Source organism: Chaetura pelagica, unplaced genomic scaffold (genome assembly GCF_000747805.2).
Source record: "Chaetura pelagica isolate M959 unplaced genomic scaffold, ChaPel_1.0 scaffold332, whole genome shotgun sequence".
Classification (NCBI taxonomy): Eukaryota; Metazoa; Chordata; class Aves; order Apodiformes; family Apodidae; genus Chaetura; species Chaetura pelagica.
In genome coordinates this window covers 1,400,082-1,422,714 of record NW_009952480.1, presented here as the reverse complement: position 1 = coordinate 1,422,714, position 22,633 = coordinate 1,400,082, and the positions used below count along the sequence as shown (strand labels likewise).

At 43.0% G+C, this 22,633-nt stretch overlaps 1 protein-coding gene across 1 annotated transcript; it reads right to left on the bottom strand.

Annotated features, from left to right (window-relative positions):
- Positions 1–245: 245 nt before the first annotated feature.
- On the bottom strand, positions 246–22,581 carry KCNG2 (potassium voltage-gated channel, subfamily G, member 2). Its single transcript, XM_010008702.1, has 2 exons — positions 21,776–22,581; positions 246–1,034 (listed from the first exon to the last, which is right to left on the bottom strand). The coding sequence occupies exons 1-2, from the start codon at positions 22,517–22,519 to the stop codon at positions 246–248; spliced, it is 1,533 nt and encodes a 510-aa protein (XP_010007004.1). The 5' UTR covers positions 22,520–22,581.
- Between the last annotated feature and the right edge of the window lie 52 nt (positions 22,582–22,633).

The window sequence follows — 22,633 nt, the reverse complement described above, 5'->3', positions numbered from 1 at the left end:
TCAATAGAAAATATAAGCCCTACAAAAAGCAATGGAGCAAGCTGTACTTGGTAGAGTTTCTAGGGTCATTTTTTAGGGGGCCCTTAAGATCAGAAGTTGGTCTTTAGAGACAACCTTGTATGTGTGTGCCTCTCATTTATGCACTTCAGGAAGTTCTTTGCAGAGCTGACGTCCCTTTTCCACTGCTTCTTGTGCTGCCAACATATGTCTTCTGGTGTTCAGAGTCAACAACTTCTCTAGGCTTCCTAGTCCATTCCTAGACCCTCCTGCCCAGCAGCATCTGGTAGGAATGTGACACTGAGCCCCTGTGTACTGTCACCACCTAGGAGTTTGGCACTCTCTTCTAGCTTGCGCATCTGCCTGCTTGCTGCTTGTTGCTGCTGCTCCTTCAGCTCACTGTAGGAACGGGAAAAGGTATGAAAAATGGATGTGACTGGGAAAGCCATCAGCAAAATCCCACTCAAAATACTGCTCAGCGCTACCACCTGTCCAGGGATGCTACGAGGTACCATGTCACCGTAGCCAACAGTTGTCATGGAGATCACAGCCCACCAGTAACTGGTGGGGACACTTGTGAATTCTTGCTTGGCTCCCAGTTCGCTCTCCGCCAAGTACACCAATGGTGAGAAGAGGGCCATGGCAACACAGAGAAAGAGCAGGAGAAGCCCGAACTCCCTGGTGCAGCGGCGCACGGTGAGCCCCAGTGTCTGCAGCCCCAGCGAGTGCCGCGCCAACCGCATCACGTACAGGATGCGCAGAGCCCGCAGGAAGCGCAGCACCAGCCCCACTCGTTCCAGGTACTTGTTCCCAGCTCCCCCACTGGGCTTGCTGCTGTTTTTCGTGGAGACCATATCCACAATGAGAGAGATATAGAAAGGCAAGATGGCCAGGATGTCAATGATGTTGAGTGGGGTTTTCAGGAAAGCACACTTGTTCTCTGCCTGGATGGATCGCAGCAGGAACTCAAATGAAAACCACGCCACGCACACCGTCTCCAGCACAAAGATGTCATAGCACTTCCGTGTGCATTCACCCTGGGGAGAAAAGGAGCAGGAAACACAGAAAGAAAAAAAAAAAAAAAAAAAGGGAAGGAAAAGATTTAGCCACGGAGCTAAGCAAAGAAATGGAGAGTGGCAGTTTTTGAAGAAAAGGATTGTATGAAATGGATACAAATTGTGAGGTACCAAAGCAAAATAATGTCTGCTAAGTGCAGATGGAGTGGATCACTAAAACCAGAGCTGCTAGCTACATGCTTGGTCAACAATGCTCAGGAGGCTGCCAAAAATTTGATGTGATAATACCAGCTGCCAGCCAGCCTGCCCACTGCTGAAAGGCCAGTGACTCACACCTCATTTCTAACCGAGCCTTTAACACCCTTCAGAAAGGATTAGTACAGGATTCATAGATTTAAATAAATGGGTGATCCCTTCCTTCCAGATCAATAATACATTGCTTATAAAAGGCTGATAAACACACACAGCATTTTATGTTACGTGCTTGGACTAATCTATTAATCTATTGTTCATAGAACACAGAATATTTTTTATATTCCAGTGTATTAACATACGAGCCCTCTAGTCAAAAGCTTGTATCAAGTAATGATAAATGTGGATATTTCTAAAAGAAAAAGTACCACAAGAATAGAGGGAGGGTCCAGAGAGATAAGCATTTTTAATTACCTCACCTGTAACAATGAATGACCACCCTGCCCTCCCCAAGCTTTCTGAGGCACCTGAAGAGGTGCTCTTCTCTGCAGGCTCACTTAGTGGGAAATAAAGAGAACTCTGTTTCTTTAGTTACAATGCCTGTAAACAAGCCAGCCTTGGTGCATTGGAACGGCAGTAAACAATAATGCTTGTTATGGCTGCTCTTTGACTGTCAATTCAACAGCATGGACTACACCACTGCTAGTAACTCCAGTTGAGTAATAATCAGCTTCTCAAAATAAACAGATTTTGATGTGGACAATTATAGGGCTAGTGCTGTTTCCTCTGTAAATGCTCATGAAAAAGTGTTAATGCTCTGGGGGCTTTGAGCAGAAAACAAGTGTATAAAGGGAAATATGTATTTATTTGGTGAGCCAGGATCACTCTGAACAGCTCATGAAAACTCTTGTAAGCATGTAGGAGTCATAGAGTTGTCAGGGCTGGAAGGAACCTCTGAAGATCATCTAGTCTAACACTCCTGCTAGAGCAGGATCACCTACAGTTGCTCACATAGGAACACAGATGGGTTTTGAATGTCTCCAGAGAAGGAGACTCCACAACGTCTGTGGGCAGCCTGTTCCAATGCTCTGTTACTCTCACAGTATATCAGTTTTTCCTTATATTTAACTTGAACTTCCTATACTCCAGCTTGTGCCCATTGCCTCTTGTCCATCCATGCTAGCAGAGTACATGACTGTCACTGGATTCAATAGGTGTTAGGTATCAATGTAAAACCTTGTTTTGCTTGCCTATGCTAAATTATAGCAAAAAATATCACTCAAGAGTGGTGAAGCTGTGTCAAGCTGGTCCCCATTTCACCACTGGAGAAGCTAAGAGCCTGGCATATCTAAAACAGTTCTGCTCACATGGCCACCACTAGGCAGAGCTGAGGAAATTATTGCTGCACAGCTCCGCATCCTAACTTCATTCCTCTGTAAGTGTTTATGCACAACTTTTTTCCCTGTTGTGAAAGAAAACAGCAAAGGAGTGATGAGACTTTTGCCCTCTTCGCTACACAGTGTTCCCCAAAATGTGGGGGAGTGACTGGATACACGTTTCAGGGACTGCTGCACTGCCAGCAGCAAAAGCAGTGTCATCATACTGAGTGTAAAGCCTTGTCTGACCTCAATATGGTAACCAAAATGCCAAGGCACCTTCCCCATCTCATGCTTAAGAACACATTGAGACAATGTGTTCAGATGTCAACAGGAAAATAAAAATATAAGAAGGAATCCTGAGAGCTGGCATTTATGATCCTTGTATTAAACATGATGGAAAGTTATGATGCCTTGTAAATAGAGATTTTTTAATTTTTTTTTCTTTGTATTCCAATTTCGGTTGGTATATGATGTGCCTCCCACTGTTTCCCAGGTGTCATGCTGATAAGGAGAGAAAAATTGCTCTGATAGCCTGTCTTTAACTTCCTAATTTTGCTACATGTGAAGACTAGAAGGAACTTAATTTATATCTGCCTCACCAAACTATTTTGGACATAAGAAAGTATTTTTGCCACAATCGTAACACATAGGACAAAACATTTTGTTTTCAGGGACTTTGCTTCTTTCACAGCATAATTAAGCTGCATCTTAATTTAGTCAGCTGTTCTACCACTCAGTGACTCCTCCCCATCTGAGGATATGGAAGAGGAAAAAAGACCTGTGGGTTGAAATGAAAACAGATTTAAGAAAATTACTTAAAAAACTAATATTAATACTAAAAATAATACAAAATGCACAAAGCTATATTAAGGCCATGTACTGGTCATGAGCTGGGCACTCCCAGCAGTAAATGCGAGGTGTCAAACACTGCAAGCACCACAGCTCCAGCCAAAGTGTGACAGTCACAGCAAACAGGAGAGCAGGCCTCTGGAGCAGAAGAACGGGCAGGACCCTCCAGGGATGGTGCCCACTGAGGTAGGAGACCCATTCCCAGCCAACTTATATTGGAGTGAACATTGGACATTTATGGTACAGAATATTTCTGTTGGCCAGCTTGGGTCGGCTGCCCTGGCCTTCCATCCTCCCAGATTTAGCATGTGGGTAACTCAGAACTGCTGGAGACCTTGGTCACTGTGGAAACCCACACACCACAGCTGGCCATGATCTAAAACAAAGTGTCTCATCAGCTTTATTCCTACTGAGCTGGGTGCTCCAGTCTTCTAAAAAATGAAGTTTTTCTGAATATAAATTTGATCGAATTATGCTGTCGCAGTGACACCAGGACAGCTGTCAGGCTCCCATCAGGTACAGAACCAAGAGGCTTCCACACCACCACAGGAATCTGGCCCTGTGGGCCAGAGCTAAAGCTCACAAGGTCAGTGGAAGGACTCTGCTTGTGCCACTGTAGCTTCTCACCCTATTACCAAGAAATCAGCCATCAGACTGGTACTGTTTGAGTCCTACTGCCTGGGAATGTCTCATCAGGATATGCTTGATCTCACACCTAAGGACAATGGTTACAGGTGATCTGCAGCTCCTGATACTATCCTTGCATGTGCACAACAGGGTAAGGCCACTTAGGAAGGCAACACATAGGAGAACAGCTATGGCTTGAGCAAAGGAGCAGCAATGGCAAGAAGGAGAAAAAACAATGTGCAGATGTGAGGGGCCGGACTTTTCCTCACACGAACATAAGCCCTTCAGGGCAGAACTCATAACTGATTTCAAATGGCTGCTCTGTCAGGCACTTTCAACCCTCCCCTGTCTGCTGCCTCCTCTGCCAAAAAACAACTCAGACCCCATGAGGGAGTAACCAGCCGCCAGGAAGGAGCAATGGCAGGAAAACGGCAACAGTGCTGCAAACAGCGGCCTGCCCAGGGACAGGAAGAAAGTCCCTGCCTGATGGGCAGGGGAGGCCCAGGAACAGGAGCCCGAGGGCCACGAAGAGACTGCCTGCCTGTTGCTCGCTGCCGCTCTTGGGATGGCACGGAACCTGCTGCTGCTTGCTTTTTGGGGGTTTGCCTGTTCTTTGGGGGTCCCTGCTCGCCTGCGGTACCTGTGGTACCTGCCTGCTGCCAACCACCTGTCTGCTCCAACCACCCACCTGCAGTGAGACTTCTTCCCGCCACCCGTGGGTTCCGAGATCGGGTTGCAGGGGGGGTCACCTGCACCTAATTTATAAATACCTAGACTATCTCAGGAATAAAGTAAGGGATTGCATTTTGGTATCATTCTCTCCATAAGGTGTTCCTGGACCCTATATGGGACAGGTGTCAGGCATATCCCTCCCTCTTCCCCTCTTAGTGAGTTAATCTTGGTGTGTAAATAATAAGGTGCATTCATATTTAAGTATTTGGTGTTTCAAAGACCCCATCTCTCCCTTCTTCTCCTAAATTGTGTTCAATTCCCTAAGAAACCATTTTAATTCGTTAAACTATAAATTTGAGGTCATTCTAAATTTGTGGGAGGTGTGATTCAGCATTCCACCTTTAAAGCTTGTGGAGACTGCTCCTCTGAGGGAGGCAAGCACCACACGCAGACCCCCTGGCTCCACTAACAAGTTTTTCCAATAAGGAAGGCGAGCTGTGTTTTAACATCCTGGCAAGTCGTGCCGGTTTGTGACAGATTTGCTTTCTCTGAAAGGTACATCCCTAATTGCATCATCACGTATGGAAACTAGGATGTAGTTTGCCTTAAGAGACTTATCTGGCAGGAAGTGTTCTGGATTCTGATGGGCACATATATAATTTTCGTGCCACTAAAAGTTTAAGGGAAGTCGGTGAAGCCTATGGAGAATTTAGCCTTGGACCAGGGCTACAAAGACATTAGGATGTTTACTAGCTAATTTGGCACCTAATTCCCCCAGCACTCTCTATTTGGTGCATAAGGAAAGGAAATTCTCCAAAGTCCTTCTGTCTGTCAGTTTTGCTGTGGGAGCAGAGGAGTGAAAATTGCTCCTTATTTTGCAGTGGAGACGATTTTCAGAAGACTCTATCTGCCCTCCCACACTCTGACATGTTTATCCTGTATAGGTTCCCAAACCTACAGCATTGCTATTTATGTCTTAAATCTCCTCGCAGAACTACATCAAAAACACAAGCACAGGAGCAGCCTGGCAACCTCTGCTCAGCTGAGCACGAGAAGCTTGGCGAGACCTGAAGTTAGGGTCATCATCCACAGCAGACCCAAAGTGGCATCTTTGCCCAGGGCTGTAATGAGTTGAAATGTACCACTCCACCCAGAACTGATGCAGGGATCTGGTTTTCTCCACTCTTCCCACTATCCACAGCTGCTGGCTAACAGAGTGAATGTAGAAATGTTTCATTTCAGGAGAGTGGAGAGAGAATGCTCTGCTATACAGAGGTCATTTTAATGGGATGAAACAAATCCCTCTTTCAGCTAATGCATAATTATCTTCAGCAAAGTGTTAGTCTTTCTCAGTATTGTTACTAACGTTGCAATCTGAACAAGCCAGGGTCTCTCTGAAGGTTGTCCTGAGAGTAAAGGGAGTCTGCACAGGCTTTTAGAATACAGACCTGTGTGTCAATTAACCTGCCAGAGGACTTTTTTCACTAACTACATGTCTCCCTGTCCCCTGGACCATGTTTCCATATCAACTAGGTAAGACCTATTATTCACATGAGATCAGAAACAGTAACGGCAAAAATGCGTTTCATGCTCCTTGCTTCTTTCAGATGCAGCTGCTTTTCTTTGCAGTTTTTTACCCCTTGATTACAGCACTGTAAAAAAACCCAAACCAAACCAACGTTTCTCTTCCTAAAACTTTACACTATGTATTCAAGTCCAACAGGATGCTGTAAGTCTGCTTAGGGTTTTGAGGTTTTTTCCATTCAAGAAAGCAAACTAAAAATTAGGAGAAAGACAAACACATAGATGGAAAAAAAGCAATTAAAAAATTAAATAGCCATTGGAATAAGAGAAAAACAAATCTTAACAGAAAAAACAGGCCTGTATCAAATCTGTATGTTCAAAAAAAAGATCTAGCTATACCAACTCATGGCCAGTTGTCCTTGTCCCTTAACAACTTCTTTTATTTTTTTACTAGCAAAATAGCTAGCTCTCATAATAACTAATCAGATTTCTTAATCTTGAAATCAAATAGATACATTTTTATTATTACAGTTTCATACCTAGCTTTATGAAACTGGGATACAGGAAAACTTTCTTTTTAGTTTTGGTAAGAATTTGATTGATTTTTGTCTTTTGGAGGTCTAAACAAAAAATAGCATGAACGGGAATCACAAGGGACACCCACACTGCACTTTTTTGGTATTAAAAAACTAACACTTTAAAAACAATGTGCATATAATGATGCCATTAAATAAATGATATCTTAGGCTTTTGATTAGAAAAAGCAGTGGTATAATAAAAATATATGGAAACAGTTTTTTCATTACAAGATTTGTTTCTGTGTGTTCATGTGTTTTTTTCCTGTGCAGAATGAACTTGAGCATGGGGAAGTATCTGCAGTTTCACAGGATTTTTGGGTCATATACTAATGCCAACTCAGGAAAAGGAGAGGAGAGGAGAAAATAAGGTCTCAGTGAGTAATTCTATGCAGTCAAATTAAAGTGAGTCTCCTTCACTAGATTTATAGAAATCTGCTGTCAAAAAGCCAACCGCAGTATCCTTCTGGAGAAACATTTTCTTTGCCAAATGTTCCTTGGGCAAAAGGAAAATTACAAAAAAAAAAAAAAAAAAGCTGGTGTCACTGAAGTTCAAATGCAGCTGTACTCATTGCTCTGTACAGTCTGTCTAAAAATTGCAGGGACCTTTTGGTTTGGCCTGCAGTGTCCCTTTCACTGGTACTTCCCTGTAATGCACCTCAGAAAAATTCCCCGCTGCGTGTTGTGTGACTTCTTGACCCTGCCTTGGTCCTCTGGTCTCAGAAGAAATTCTGACTCTTCTCGAGATTCTTGCAGGCTTATGACAGGCATCTCCCCCGTCTGGCATTAAAAGATGTCAAAAGCCAGACCACCTCTAACTTCCCCAGTTCCTGTGGGGTCAACAGCTCCACAGGACTTTCAGGGAAGAAGTTTTACAGCTGCCCACTTCCCTCCTATAGTGAAGATTACCCTCCTGTCAAATGTATATATGAAGAAAAAACCCCAACCCAAACATGAGAGGCACTGCATACAAAAATACTTACATAAGCTTTAAAATAATGACATTTATAAAAAGGTGTTTTTGTTCTCTTCCCTTGTTAATTGAGCCTTTTGGGTCATTTATTTCAAGTGCTTCTCTGTGTTCCTCAGATCAAATTGTTTCTCAACAACAACATGGAACATGAAATTTGGATGTATCCAAGGCCAATCAGAGCCTGGTGTTAAGGGATCTGCAGACTAAGTCCCTGAGGCCGCTACACAAGGTCTGCCCCCAGCCTGGACACAGTGGTGCAGAGAATGACAGTCCCCAGCCCAGCAGCTTGCATTTAGGCATGAGGCTGAGTCACCTGTTTCAATGAACAGAGAGGTTCAGAGGACAGATTCCTCACTTCCAGTTACTCAGCAGCCCAACACTTGGAGGACTTGCCCACTGTCTCGGGAGAGACCCAGCTCCTGCTCCTAAGCTGGCAGGGTGGAAGCTGACACCTGGCTCTGTCCCAACCTGTCGGAGCACCCAGAGCACTGGTTGCCAGGTCACTTCCATTTCTCATCCCAACTATTGCTGTGAAATGAAGAAGCCTTCCCTGAGAAAAATGCCAGCAGAACAGCAACATTCTCAACTCCCCAACAAAACCCAAAGATTTTACTTACACTGGCACTTTCCGATGTAAAGCAATTTTCTGATTAGAAGTTATTTTCTGATTTAAGTATCCAGCTAATTTTCACAGTACGGGTGAGCGTGGGACTCTTGCAATGTGACCTGCTCTTGGGCATGTGCACACTTCTCTCACCACTGCCTAACCACCTACAGACTCGGTGATTGTAATTCAGTACATCTGCCAGCAAAGCTAAGATCAGGCTGAACCTGAAGCCAGCCTGCTCTGAGTATTGCTTGTGTTCCTGGGCAAAGATGATTCAGCTACTGTACAGTCTGTCCTGAAAGCTGGCTGGCTGTGAATTCAAAGTAAAGTTTCTGTTTTTTAAGTCCCCAGCAGGCCATGAAAGAGCTCTCTGCTTCTTGCTGTAGACGCTCTGATCTGTAACTAGAACTCGGTTTGTGCTTCATCTTCAGCCCAGGTGCTATAAAAGGTAACCAGAGCCTTCAGCAGGGAGGATTGTCACTAAGGGTTTGCAGTCCCATTATGGACACAAGATAGCTCTTGTACAATTGTTCCTGTACAACTTGGTTTTGTTGAAGAGAAAAGGCAAGAAGGTGGGAAGGAGCTATATCTACTTCAGACTTATCCATCTGGATTTCCTTTGATCCTGAGACAGCACATCCCCAAATGACCACCTTTCAAAACCTCTTATCATAGAATCAGAGAATCATACTGCCAGTGAAGCTCCAAATAAACATGACACACCAATAGGAACAAGGGAGATGCCAGAAGACTATGGTTAAGTGCTACAAGGTAACTTCAGGTCGTGCTAAAATCCACAGCCAGAGCCTAATCAGCTTGTAAAATGACCTACCACGCGATTCAGTTGCAGTCACACAGCCAGCGGGTTAGAGACGCAGCCACCTGCACACACCTTGCATTTGCTGTCTCAAATTGCTCTTCTGACATGCAACTACAAAACCAAATGGCTAGTTCACGGAAAGCTCAGAAAAGGGTTTGGGAGTCAATGGGAGAGAAGACTACGTGCATGAGGAGTTTACCTGTGCAATATGGTAGCCTATTACCAACCTTGCCAACTAAATAGGAGGGAGAAACAGATGGCACTCATGATCCAGGAGGCTGCAGAGGGAACCTGGAGTTACTCTGCCCAATCCACAAGCAGCCTGGTGCTCTGAGCCATCTCAGCCTCAAACTGCATGACCAAAATTAGATACTTCAGATAGCAGTTGGGTTTCTAAGCCATAAATATTGAGCTTTGAGACCTGTTTAACTGGCATCTTTTCCCCTGCAAATGCTGTAGGTGTTGTAAAAGCTGTATTCTGACTGCATGGATTTGCATATATATTGGAATTGTGGAGAAAGACAAAAGATGGGATTTGATCACCTACCTACCAGACAAGACTGTTGTGATCCCAAGGCTGTCCTTTATTTCCCTGCCTCCTTCACTTACTGTCCCTGCCACTGGCAGATATGTTCTTCAGTCCACTGTCCTGCTTCTTTTTGACCTAGTAGAGCTGGTGGGAAGAATGGAAAGCAGGTAAATAGTACTACAGATGCACAAAACACCCTCTCAATAATATCTTCTACTCAATCAGCTTTTTTCACTCATGCACCCACTTTTAGCTCACACTTCTCCAACAGCAACATACTTCTCCAAAAGCTTCTACAGGTACATCAGAGATAAAAGGAACACTAGGAAAAATGTGGGCCCTTTCCAGAAGAAAAAAGAAGACCCAGTCACATGGGACATAGAGAAGGCTGAGGTGCTCAACAACTTTTTTGCCTCCATCTTCATAAGCAAGGGCTCTGGCCACACCACTCAAGTTGCAGAAGGCCAAGGCAGGGACTGGGAGAAGGAAGATCCACCCACCGTAGAAGAGCAGGTTTGAGACTATATCTAAAGAACCTGAAGGTGCACAAGTCCATGGGATGAGATCCATCCATGGCTCCTGAGGGAACTGGCAGATGAAGTCGCAGAGCTGCTTTCCATCATATTTGAGAAGCTGTGGCAGTCTGATGAAATTCCCACTGACTGGAAAAGGGGAAACGTAACCCCCATTTTCAAAAAAAGGGAAAAAAGGAAGACCCAGGGAACCACAGATTAGCCCATCTCACCTCTGTGCCCAGCAAGATCATGGAGCAGATCATCCTGAAGACTCTGATAAGACACATGGAAAATGTGGAGGTGGTTAGTGGCAACCAACAGGACCTCACCAAGGGCTAATTCTGATGACAAATTCGGTGGCCTTTTACAGTGTGGTCACAGCATTGGTGGGCAAGGGGAGAACAAATTACATCATCTATCTGGACTTGTGCAAAGCATTTGACACTGTCCTGCATGACCTCCTGGACTTTAAATTGGAAAGATATGGATTCAATGGACCACTTGGTGGATCAGGAACCCAAAGAGTCCATGATTCAATGGAGACCCGTGACAAGAGATGTTCCCCAAGGGTTGGTACTGGGACTGGGGCTGTTTAACATCTTTGTCAGTGACATGGACAGTGAGACTGAGTGCACCCTCAGCAAGCTCGCTGACAACACCAAGCTGTGTGATGAGGTCAACACACTGGAGGGAAGGGAGGCCATCCAGAGGGACCTTGACAGACTTGAAAGGTGGGCCAGGGCCAACTTCATTAAGTTCAATAAGGCCAAGTGCAAGGTCCTGCACCTGGGTCCAGGCAACCCAAGCACAAATTCAGGTTGGGCAGAGAATGGATTGAGACCAGCCCTGAAGAGAAGGACCTAGGGGTGTTGGTTGATGTTGGCTTCACCTAGGGGTGAAGCTCGACATGGGCCTGCAATGTGTGCTTGCAGCCCAGAAAGCCAACCACATCCTGGGCTGCATCAAAAGAAGTGTGGCTAGGAAGTCAAGGGAGGTGATTCACCCCGTTTACTCCACTCTAGTGAGACTCCATCTGGAGTACTGTGTCCAATTCTGGAGCCCCCAACACAAGAAGAACATGTAAGTATTGGTGCAAGACCAGAGGAGAGCTGGGAAGATGATCAGAGGGCTGGAGCAGCGCTGCTATGAAGACAGGCTGGGAGAGCTGGGGCTGTTCAGCCTGGAGAAGAGAAGGCTCCAGGAAGACCTTATAGCACCTTCCAGTACCTGAAGGGCCTACAGGAAATCTGGGAAGGAACTGTTTGGAAGGGTGTGTAGCAACAGGACGAGGGTAACGGTTTTAACCTGGAAGAGGGGAGATTTAGCTTAGACACGAGAAAGAAATTTTTCACTAAGAGGGTGGAGAGACACTGGAACAGGTTGCCCAGGGAGGTGCTGGGTGCCCCATCCCTGGAGGTGTTCAAGGCCGGCTTGGATGAGGCTCTCAGCAACCTGGTCTAGTGGGAGGTGTCCCTGCCCATGCAGGGGGGTTGGCTCTAGATGATCTTTAAGGTCCCTTCCAACTCAAACTATTTTATGATTCTAGGATTTTCTTGAGGGACACAAATGTTAGCTGGCTCTACTTTACGGAAAGCAACCAAAAAGTAAAATGTGCAAGAAGAAACACATAAAGAATAAAACAGACCATAAAAACCTATGAAAGAGAAGTGTTCAAAGCCAGCTTGGATGGAACTCTGAGCAACCTGATCTAGTGGAAGGTATCCCTGCCCATGCAGGGGAGTTGGAACTTGAAATTTAAGGTCCCATCCAACTTTTAACTATTCTATGATTCTATGCATCTTGCAATAACTAAGTTGGTTTCATTTTTGAAAATAAAAAAATTTCCTTGCTTAGAAACTTCGGTTGCAGCCTGAGGCATGAGGGATATGACCATCTGCTATGATGATGGTCATAGATGTTGTCTTTAAAATATTCAGTCCCAAATATTTAATGGTCTAAAGACAAGACCATGCAGAGCAGGTGATGAAACTAAATGAGGCAGATTGAGCACATAAACAAAAAACAAAGCAAACTTTTGCTTATTGGTGATGACTAAAGCTGTGGATAAAGGATGCCCTCAAAGCTTGCAATTCGGACCGTGTGTTACCATTTTAAGCACCATCTGAGCAGAAAACCTACTTTAAACTTACGAAAGAAAAAAATAAGAACCACCTTACTTTCAGATAAAATACAGCTCTGTGGTGCTGGGTCCTATGTCCCTTAGGCAAGGGCATGTGAATGTGAAAGTGAAAGTAAACCTCGTGTCTACAGGAACTTACTTGTGCACAATGTTATAGAAAAAGGCAGGTGAGAACTGTTTCTGAGTCATTCAGTCTTTCCCTGGGCTCCAGCCAGTTGTGGCTTGAACTGCACAGGGCAAACACAAATTCAAACTAGTAAAATAGAGGACAAGGACATCAGTAGATCAGTTCAGATGCGTTAACTAGTGAATACTGTTACAGCTCATGGTTTCTGCATTTGAACAGAGCTGAGAGAATGGCATGATGAACTCTAAGATGATACCCAGGGAAATCAGTTAGTTCAATCATCCAAGATTCTTTTTACAATAAGTCACCCTTGGTGCCTATATATGATAAATAGCTATCTGTACTACCGGCAGGGAGACTTCTTTAAATACATGTTTTATGTTGACTATGTTGTGATTTCTAGAACAGTTTATTCCACAAAGGAGAAACACAAACTACAATTTTATTAAGACTTTCATTCTTGAAAACAAAGCATCTATGCATCATATAAGCATGTGGTTCCGAGTTAAAATTAAGAAGGTCTCAGTATCACACGCAGAAAAACAGCTGAGGAGTCACAAAAGAGAAAAAGTGCTAAAAACAAGCTCTCCAGTAAGGAAAAGCTTCATTCCACATTCTCAAGCCAAGTGCCATCTTAGGATAGAAAGCACCAACAGTAACAACTGTTTTAATGCTTTACATTACTTTTCACTGAAATAAGTAAATAATTTCATGTAAAAATGACCACGCAGAAGTATCTCAAACTGCAAAAGTTTGGAGTCAGGATGATGTAATTCATTCAACAAAATATTTGGCATTTCTGGCACACTGAAGCACTAAATACTCATACTTCTTGCTACTTAGCTACCTATTTAGATTACAAACCTAACCATATCAATAGTAATAACCACAGAATCACAGAATGGTTGAGATTGAATGGGACCTCTGGAGGTCATCTGGTCCAGTCCTCTCCACTCTCTCAGACAGGGCCACCTACTTGCCCAGGATTGTGTCCAGATGGCTTCTGAATGTCTCCAAGGATGGAGATGCCATAACCACCCTGGGCAACCTGTGCCAGTGCTCAGTCACCCTCAGAGTGAAAAAGTGTTTCCTGATGTTCAGAGGGAACTTCCTGTGTTTGTGCTCATTGCCTCTGGTCGTGTCACTGGGCACCACTGAGAAGAGCCTGGCTCTGTGCAAGAAGAAACACATAAAGAATAAAACAGACCATAAAAACCTATGAAAGAGAAGTGTTCAAAGCCAGCTTGGATGGAACTCTGAGCAACCTGATCTAGTGGAAGGTATCCCTGCCCATGCAGGGGAGTTGGAACTTGAAATTTAAGGTCCCATCCAACTTTTAACTATTCTATGATTCTATGCATCTTGCAATAACTAAGTTGGTTTCATTTTTGAAAATAAAAAAATTTCCTTGCTTAGAAACTTCGGTTGCAGCCTGAGGCATGAGGGATATGACCATCTGCTATGATGATGGTCATAGATGTTGTCTTTAAAATATTCAGTCCCAAATATTTAATGGTCTAAAGACAAGACCATGCAGAGCAGGTGATGAAACTAAATGAGGCAGATTGAGCACATAAACAAAAAACAAAGCAAACTTTTGCTTATTGGTGATGACTAAAGCTGTGGATAAAGGATGCCCTCAAAGCTTGCAATTCGGACCGTGTGTTACCATTTTAAGCACCATCTGAGCAGAAAACCTACTTTAAACTTATGAAAGAAAAAAATAAGAACCACCTTACTTTCAGATAAAATACAGCTCTGTGGTGCTGGGTCCTATGTCCCTTAGGCAAGGGCATGTGAATGTGAAAGTGAAAGTAAACCTCGTGTCTACAGGAACTTACTTGTGCACAATGTTATAGAAAAAGGCAGGTGAGAACTGTTTCTGAGTCATTCAGTCTTTCCCTGGGCTCCAGCCAGTTGTGGCTTGAACTGCACAGGGCAAACACAAATTCAAACTAGTAAAATAGAGGACAAGGACATCAGTAGATCAGTTCAGATGCGTTAACTAGTGAATACTGTTACAGCTCATGGTTTCTGCATTTGAACAGAGCTGAGAGAATGGCATGATGAACTCTAAGATGATACCCAGGGAAATCAGTTAGTTCAATCATCCAAGATTCTTTTTACAATAAGTCACCCTTGGTGCCTATATATGATAAATAGCTATCTGTACTACCGGCAGGGAGACTTCTTTAAATACATGTTTTATGTTGACTATGTTGTGATTTCTAGAACAGTTTATTCCACAAAGGAGAAACACAAACTACAATTTTATTAAGACTTTCATTCTTGAAAACAAAGCATCTATGCATCATATAAGCATGTGGTTCCGAGTTAAAATTAAGAAGGTCTCAGTATCACACGCAGAAAAACAGCTGAGGAGTCACAAAAGAGAAAAAGTGCTAAAAACAAGCTCTCCAGTAAGGAAAAGCTTCATTCCACATTCTCAAGCCAAGTGCCATCTTAGGATAGAAAGCACCAACAGTAACAACTGTTTTAATGCTTTACATTACTTTTCACTGAAATAAGTAAATAATTTCATGTAAAAATGACCACGCAGAAGTATCTCAAACTGCAAAAGTTTGGAGTCAGGATGATGTAATTCATTCAACAAAATATTTGGCATTTCTGGCACACTGAAGCACTAAATACTCATACTTCTTGCTACTTAGCTACCTATTTAGATTACAAACCTAACCATATCAATAGTAATAACCACAGAATCACAGAATGGTTGAGATTGAATGGGACCTCTGGAGGTCATCTGGTCCAGTCCTCTCCACTCTCTCAGACAGGGCCACCTACTTGCCCAGGATTGTGTCCAGATGGCTTCTGAATGTCTCCAAGGATGGAGATGCCATAACCACCCTGGGCAACCTGTGCCAGTGCTCAGTCACCCTCAGAGTGAAAAAGTGTTTCCTGATGTTCAGAGGGAACTTCCTGTGTTTGTGCTCATTGCCTCTGGTCGTGTCACTGGGCACCACTGAGAAGAGCCTGGCTCTGTCTTCTTGGCACTCTCCCATCAGGTATTTATACACACTAATGAGGTCTTCCCTCAGCCTTATCTTCTTCAGGCAAAACAGTTCCAGCTCTCTCAGCCCTTCCTCATATGTGAGATGCTCCAGTCTCTTCATCATCTTCCTGGCCCTTCATCAGACTTTCTCCAGTACATCCATGTCTCTTGCACTGGGGACCCCAGCACTGGGCACACGGCTCCAGGTGTGGCCTCACCAGGGCTGAGAAGGGGATTGAGCCGATCAGCTCCCTCAATCTGCTGGCAGTACTTTGCCTAACATAGCCCAGGATACTAGTAGCCTTCTTTGCTGCAAGGGCATGTTGCTGGATCATGGTAAACTTGGCGTCTGCCAGGACCTCCAGGTCCTTTTCTGCTAAGCTGCTGGGTAGCCCCCACTGGTGCATGGGGTTATTCCTCACCAGGCAGAGGACTCTGCATTCTTGCTGAGCTTCCTGAGGTTCCTGTCAGCCCGTTTCTCCAGCTTGTGAAGGTCGTTCAAGACGGCAGCACAATGCTCTGGCCTATCGGTCACTCGCCCAAAGTTTGCATCAACTTGCTGAGGGTACACTCTGCTCCATACTCCAGGTCACTAATAAAGATACTGATCAGGACTGGACCCAGCATGAACCCCTGTGTCACACCACCAGTTACAGGCCTCAGCACCTAGACTTTGCATTATTGACCACCACCCTCTGGGCCTTGTTGTTCAGTCTGTTTTCAACTGACACCAATCCTCATCCAGCCCCTGTGGCAACAGCTTGTCTATGAAAAGCTATTAAGAATCATTACACAAGACTGTCTTAACCTTGTCTGGCATTGCTTTTGCTGATACTTTTGTGAAATGAAATCTTTAGTCACAAGATTGTTGAAAATGCAGATGGACAATTTATCTACTCTCATCCTTACCAAGAATGTTGAAGCACAGTGTGTAAATTAAGTTTAGAAGGCTAAATAATTTCAGGCTTCTTTATGAGCTATTATTATTTATGAGTCTCTATCTCTGTTATAATATTCTTCAGTTCCAGGTTATTTAACTGTAACTTCCTATCACAACATCTCTAATTAGTCTAGCTTTCCCCAATGCTCTAGGAAGGCATGGTGAAGGAAAGCATGGTGAAGAAGGAAGTACCCTCTTCTGTTTTACACTGCTGTACTACCAATGACTGAGCTTAGTGCAACACAGGCCTATCTCCTCGTTTGCTGGGACAGAATTCTAAAATCATCTTTCTGTTGAGAGAAACTGCAGTTTTGAGAGGCTGCAGAGTCCAAGTAGGTGAGAAAAAAAGAGGTAAGAGATTTTGTTACGTGGATTTCTGTAGTGACCAAGGTCGAGTGCAGTTTCAAACCATGGGTCATGTGCTGGGAGGTGCGAAGCCCAGAGCAGCTGACCCAAGCCAGCCAGCTGAAGTATTCCATACCATAATCATCACCCTAATGATATATTGGGAAGTTTGGGGCGATGTTTTATCTTGCACAATGCCTGCCTTCCCAAGAGGGTCCCATCTGGAGCTGTCGTGCTGGCAGTGTTGGGCATTCAGTCTTCACTGCTAGAAGCACACAACTCATGACTACCATTTGGAGCTGAGCATAACTTCATATCTTATATTAGTATTGGAAGTAATATTAGTTGATGATGATGATGATGATTATATTAAATCTGTTTTCATTTCAATCCACAGGTCTCCCCTCCTTTTTCCCATGCCCCATTCCTGGGTGGGACTGGGTGGTAAAACAATTTTCTTCTCCACAACAGCCTATAAATGCTGTGAAGCAGGACAAAATGCTTGATGTTAATCTCCGAGTTCACCACCTTTTTTTCTTGCAATGAGGAAGACTGTCTAACCAAAGAAATAAGCTTTCTTCTTCAGATAGAAATGGTCAGCATTTCTGTTTCTTTGGGCTTTCAGTTCAAATTTTCAATGTCTTTTGGTTGTTTAGCTCTTACTGTGTTGTAAAGCTTTTGCTGTAACGTATCCCCAACTGGCATAAGACTCCCATGATGTACTAGCTGCTTTCTTTGAGTCACTTGATGCTAGTAATTTGTTTAGAGTTAAAAAGCCCACTTAAAAGTAACATGCCTAAAATGCCTTAAGGAAACTCTATATCTCTGGCTATTTTTATGTCTTGGAGATAATTTTTGTGGTGGTCTTGAAATAACTTAGTGCCTGAGGGTTCCTGCTATGATTTTGTCTCAGCAGTGTTTTGCCTTACAACGGGACTTTTCACCATTAAATCTAAATCTTGCATAGAAAACTCTCATTCTAAACATTTTGAAATTAAAAATGATTTATTGCTTTGTTTCTTTACATGAAAGAACTAATCTAAAACACGTTCCTACCTGGAAATTTTGGATCAGATGATCATTGAGGTCCCTTCCAACCTGGCATTCTATGATTCTGTGAACTGACTCTCTACATAGGTTTGTTTTCTTTACACATTTCAAGCGTCCCTTTCCTGAAATTTCCAGAAGCAGCTATTCTGGGCATTACTAGATTGGTAGCTTTTATTTAATTTAATCAGTAAATAAAAGCTCAATGAGAAAAAAATTGACAAGATAAAATATATGTCCTAGTTTGGTAAGTAAAAACTAGTTTAGAATCTGATTCTGTTAGCTTTATTGACAATTGTGCAGCATCTGAAATACATGATAATATTTCTAAAAAAGAGCCACAACTGAGATGCATCGGAGTGACCATTAGTAAGAACAAGACAGCAACAGTACATGGGAATCTAATCCTTCCCAGTCTTGCTAAATCTCTAGGGATTCCACTGTCATCTAGAACATCTGAAGCACTTAATAAAATTAACAAAAAATATGATTGTTTCTTCTTCTGCATTTTATGAGATAGGCATCTAAAATAATTTATTCACCCACTTGGTAATTACTTCTAACTTTTAAGGTCCCACACTTAGATGTGTGTGAGGTCACTTACACATCTGCAGGACATCCACTGGGTGTAAAAGCTGGTCTGTTCAGATGACATTAAAGGACTTGGGTATGAAAAATTGCTCTCCAGCATGTTTTTTTTTCTCTTGACTAGTTCCTCTCTCTTTTCATGAAGCAGTAACAGGGCAGATGGGTGGCATGCAAAGTTTTTGAATGCGAGTTCAAGGAAACACCAAGTATAGTGTGTCCTTGAAATAGTATTTACTGTTTATTTGTTCCCTAGTCAGGAGGGATGCACATCAATTTTCCACTTGTTAGAAGACTGCAAAACCAGGCTAAAGAGCTATCCCTGGGTGCGAATTTTAAACTAGGTACTAAGGATACAGCTCAAGATGATTAACATGACTTTTCATTCACATAATCTCTCTTCTCTCCACACCTGTCATTTGATGAACTGCATCAGCTTGCTAAGACATGTACAGATGACAAACAAAGGAGTTTGCAGCCTAGGTCTCTGATCCTATGAGCAATTCCAGGTGGGCAGATACCTGACTCCTTGTCCAGCCTTACCGAGGCTGAAAAGATCACATGGGTATTTACATGCACTTGTGTGGAACCAAAATCACCGTGTATGATCCTGGCACGACTAATCACAACCCAAATACAGGGCTGACCTGCACTGATTCAGTAGCAGGTGAGGAACATTGGGGATTGACTAAACTAAAGAAAAACATGATCTTTTTCACCTGTCCCCTGTGCTCGAGAGCCACCTTTGTCTCAAACAAAATAACCATTTTCTGTCCATATACTTTCCTTGTGCAAAGGGCAGAACAAAGCCTATCTGCAGGAGCTCTGTACTTTTCAGAATTTAAGGGCACAGCAAAGCATAAGGTTATTTATTCTAATCTCTCCTGTATTGCAAGTTTGTAACTTGCACTAAAATCAGTATTTTACTTTTGATTAAAGTACAGTGTTTTGAGCTGAAGGCTGCCTTCCAGAAGGGCACTGAGTGAAAACATAAAAAAATACAAAATCCACTTATTCTCTTCCTAGTCTGCACCAGTAATTAATCACCATGGTATTAAATATTGGCACCTAGTTTCCCACATGAATTCAACAGAACTCAGCTTTTAACCACGCATTCTCTCCCTGCTTAATTTAAAGGTCTTTTCGATGACACAGTTCTCCTCTCCCCTACAAAAAACACTTATTTGCTTAATCCATTCACCTTCCTTTCGATAATCTAAATAAAATGAAATGCTCAAGTTTTTTATTGTATGGCATTTTCTCTGTGTGTCTAACATTAATAGGTTTTTTTCACCCTCTCCGATTTTTAAAAATACCATTTGAATGCATGTGATAACTGCATATTCTGTGTCAATCTCACCAATGCTGCACAGAGGCACAAAATCACCTTCCAGCTTCTAAGCACTCCTCCCCAGCTTAGATAGTCAAGGATAACACTAACCCTCCTGACTTTACGCTGCAATAGGAACTTACGTTCAGTTGCTTGTACCCAAAATCTTATTTAGAATCTCATTTTGGGAATCAGATTTTTTGCTTTTGCAAGAGCAAGCCTACATTCATTGTTACGGTACAATTTTGCACTGGACTATGAAAATGTGCTCCTTTTAATGGCTCCAGCTTACCAAGAAATCCAAGCTTCCTTCATATGCTTGCTCTATCCTCATTATGGCCTTGCTCCACCCAACAAATATTATTAGCCTATTATTATGACTCCCTGTTTATGTTCACATTTTTAGTAAAAATAGAAAGTGCCTAACTTCTGGTAATTCTGAAAACAATTGTTTATTTCTCACTTAAGCCCAGGAACATCTAAACACTAAATAGATTTCAGTTTTCAAACAGTAAAATATATCCCTTGTACTTAAAATTCCAGCATACTGCAACACTGTTACTTAATTACAGTAAAGGGTATGTCTTTTGGAAATGACCTTTTAAAAAAATTATTAGGACAATATAGCATTAACTAGTACCCAGTATGACTATCCTCAAATTTTAGACCATAAAAAGCCTTTAAAACAAAGATCTTACAATTAATCAAACATCAAACAACCTACCAGATGTTTTATCTTCTTTTCCTGGCTGCTACTGAATGAATCTGATTCCAAATCAAACAACTCAGCAGGTATCTAACCTGAGAATACCTTACAAAGCTGTTTAACTGCACACGAGGTGTTCAGTCAAGAAGAGTAGTGGTCTCTCTGGAGCTGCTGGACCCATTTTCCATCAGTGTGTTTTTTACTTAAACTCTACTAAACAGTACACACCTCCTGCCCAGGTAACGACTACACTCTTTTCTACTAGTGGCAGTGAGTGATGAGCCGTGTAGCACCCGTGTGAGGACACACAAAGGGTTCTGCTTTCAGGAGAGCTTAGTCTTCAGGCAGAGGCAGAGCTTGACAGGGTGAAGTACTTAGTTGCTGAAGTTCATAACCACATTTAATGACCATCGGGCTGGAAAATAAGCCCATTTAGTGTCAAGTTTGGATTTGAGTAAAACTGAACAGGCCAAGAGTTCTTTGAACCCATCCCCTAAACCACTTAGATTGCATTTCAGCACATGCTGAATGAAAATGTCCTCCTCTACCAATCTTCAGATGAGGTCTCACTGGCCTACATACAGCTAATCCTAGGAAACAGAACAGCTTGCATAAATAAGGACTAAACCCTTAGGAAACTTATTGAACTAAAGAATAAAGAAAATATTCATAAGGCTTGACTTTCAAGGGCATGAAGCGCCCACAGCTTACACTAAGCATATCTGAAAATTGGGACTTTTGCTTTACTCCTGCTGTTAAAATGCTGCCTCAGTTTCCCTGCCCTTTACCTCACATATAGCATTAAAATATTTTAGATCTGTTTTTTAAAGTGGGGTAGAGGATCCCACCCAGGAACAAAGAGTGGGGTACTGAGAGTTCCTTCAAAGTTGTATGTTAAAAGTACTTTCAAGGAAAACTGATCTGTTAGCTCTTACCCTAACTTCAAAACTTTAAGCATCAAGCAAGGCTGACTTTTATACCCACAAAAGCTAGTTTGTCATTTGGTTGGGGGTGTCAGAAAACAGGTTTGTTGGGTAAAGCTGTCTACTGGTGGTAACTGGAAAAGCTGTGCTGGCAAGGCAGAGAGTGGCCCAGTCTTTCTTCAGATTTAAGTGACATCATGCTTTTTGTGTTCTACCCTAGCCAGCTCTCACATGATAAATACTGATTGCAACATCTGCATGATTGCTGGAGTGACTTTGCCCTGACCTTCCCTGAGGAGATAACAATGCAAAACATGCGTTACACTGAAAAAAGTGACACTCACCCGATCTTCTTCTTCTCTGACATCTGGCATGGTGCTAATGCAGAGGCTGATTGCAGTGATGGCAACAAAAGATATTGAAATACAGGCAAAGATCTTTCCTGGGATCCCTGAGTGGGGATTCTCCACCATATCCCTGAGCTTTTGCATGCACAAACTCAATCGGCTGTTGTCTTGGAAGGCACGTTGCGTAGCTTCACTAAACACCATCTCCCCTTCATAGAGCCTGGCCTCAGCTGCCTCCTCCTCTTTCTGTCGCAATCTCTTTTTACAGCACCACTCCAGGTGGTCCTCTTCTATCCCCCAGTACACCAGCTCCTCCTGAAAAGAAAGAGCACACATTTCCCTGAGAAGCCTCAGCTTCCCAGCTGTCAGGAAAGTCATGATCGTCCTGAAGGCACTAGGATTACGGTCAAAAAAAAATTCATTGCAGCTAACATCATAATCATCACAGATGTTCATGATTTCGTCATAATTGTTGCAAGATTTTAGCTTTCCAAGCCTGGTCAAGGGGCAGTTCTCCAAGGTGGTCCATGGAACTCTGTATTTAATACCACCTACGTTGATGATCACAAACCTCGTCCGGTCATCCAGGTGGGATAAGCAGCACAAATCTTCCCCAGGGTGCAGAAGTTTGGCCTTTTTGTAGAAGAATCCTTTCTTGGTTTGCACTTCACACAGGTTTTCCAAGTTATTGAAGGAGTAGGAGCTGAACTCGGGATCTGCATTCCCAGTGAGCAATGCCATTTCATGATAACATTAGTTGAGACTACAGGGAGGTTGAGGCTACTGAAACGTATGCATCTGGAGCTTGACTAGAAAGCCAATCTGTAAAACAGAATTTTAAAATTAAAAAAAAAA

What these genes read in the sequence shown, in the direction of transcription:
- KCNG2 (XM_010008702.1), bottom strand. Translation starts at nt 22,519, where the DNA reads ATGGCATTGCTCACTGGGAATGCAGATCCCGAGTTCAGCTCCTACTCC. An exon ending in TCAGAGAAGAAGAAGATCGG is followed by an intron (nt 1,035 to 21,775) that starts GTGAGTGTCACT and finishes TTTTCTCCCCAG; the next exon opens with GGTGAATGCACACGGAAGTG.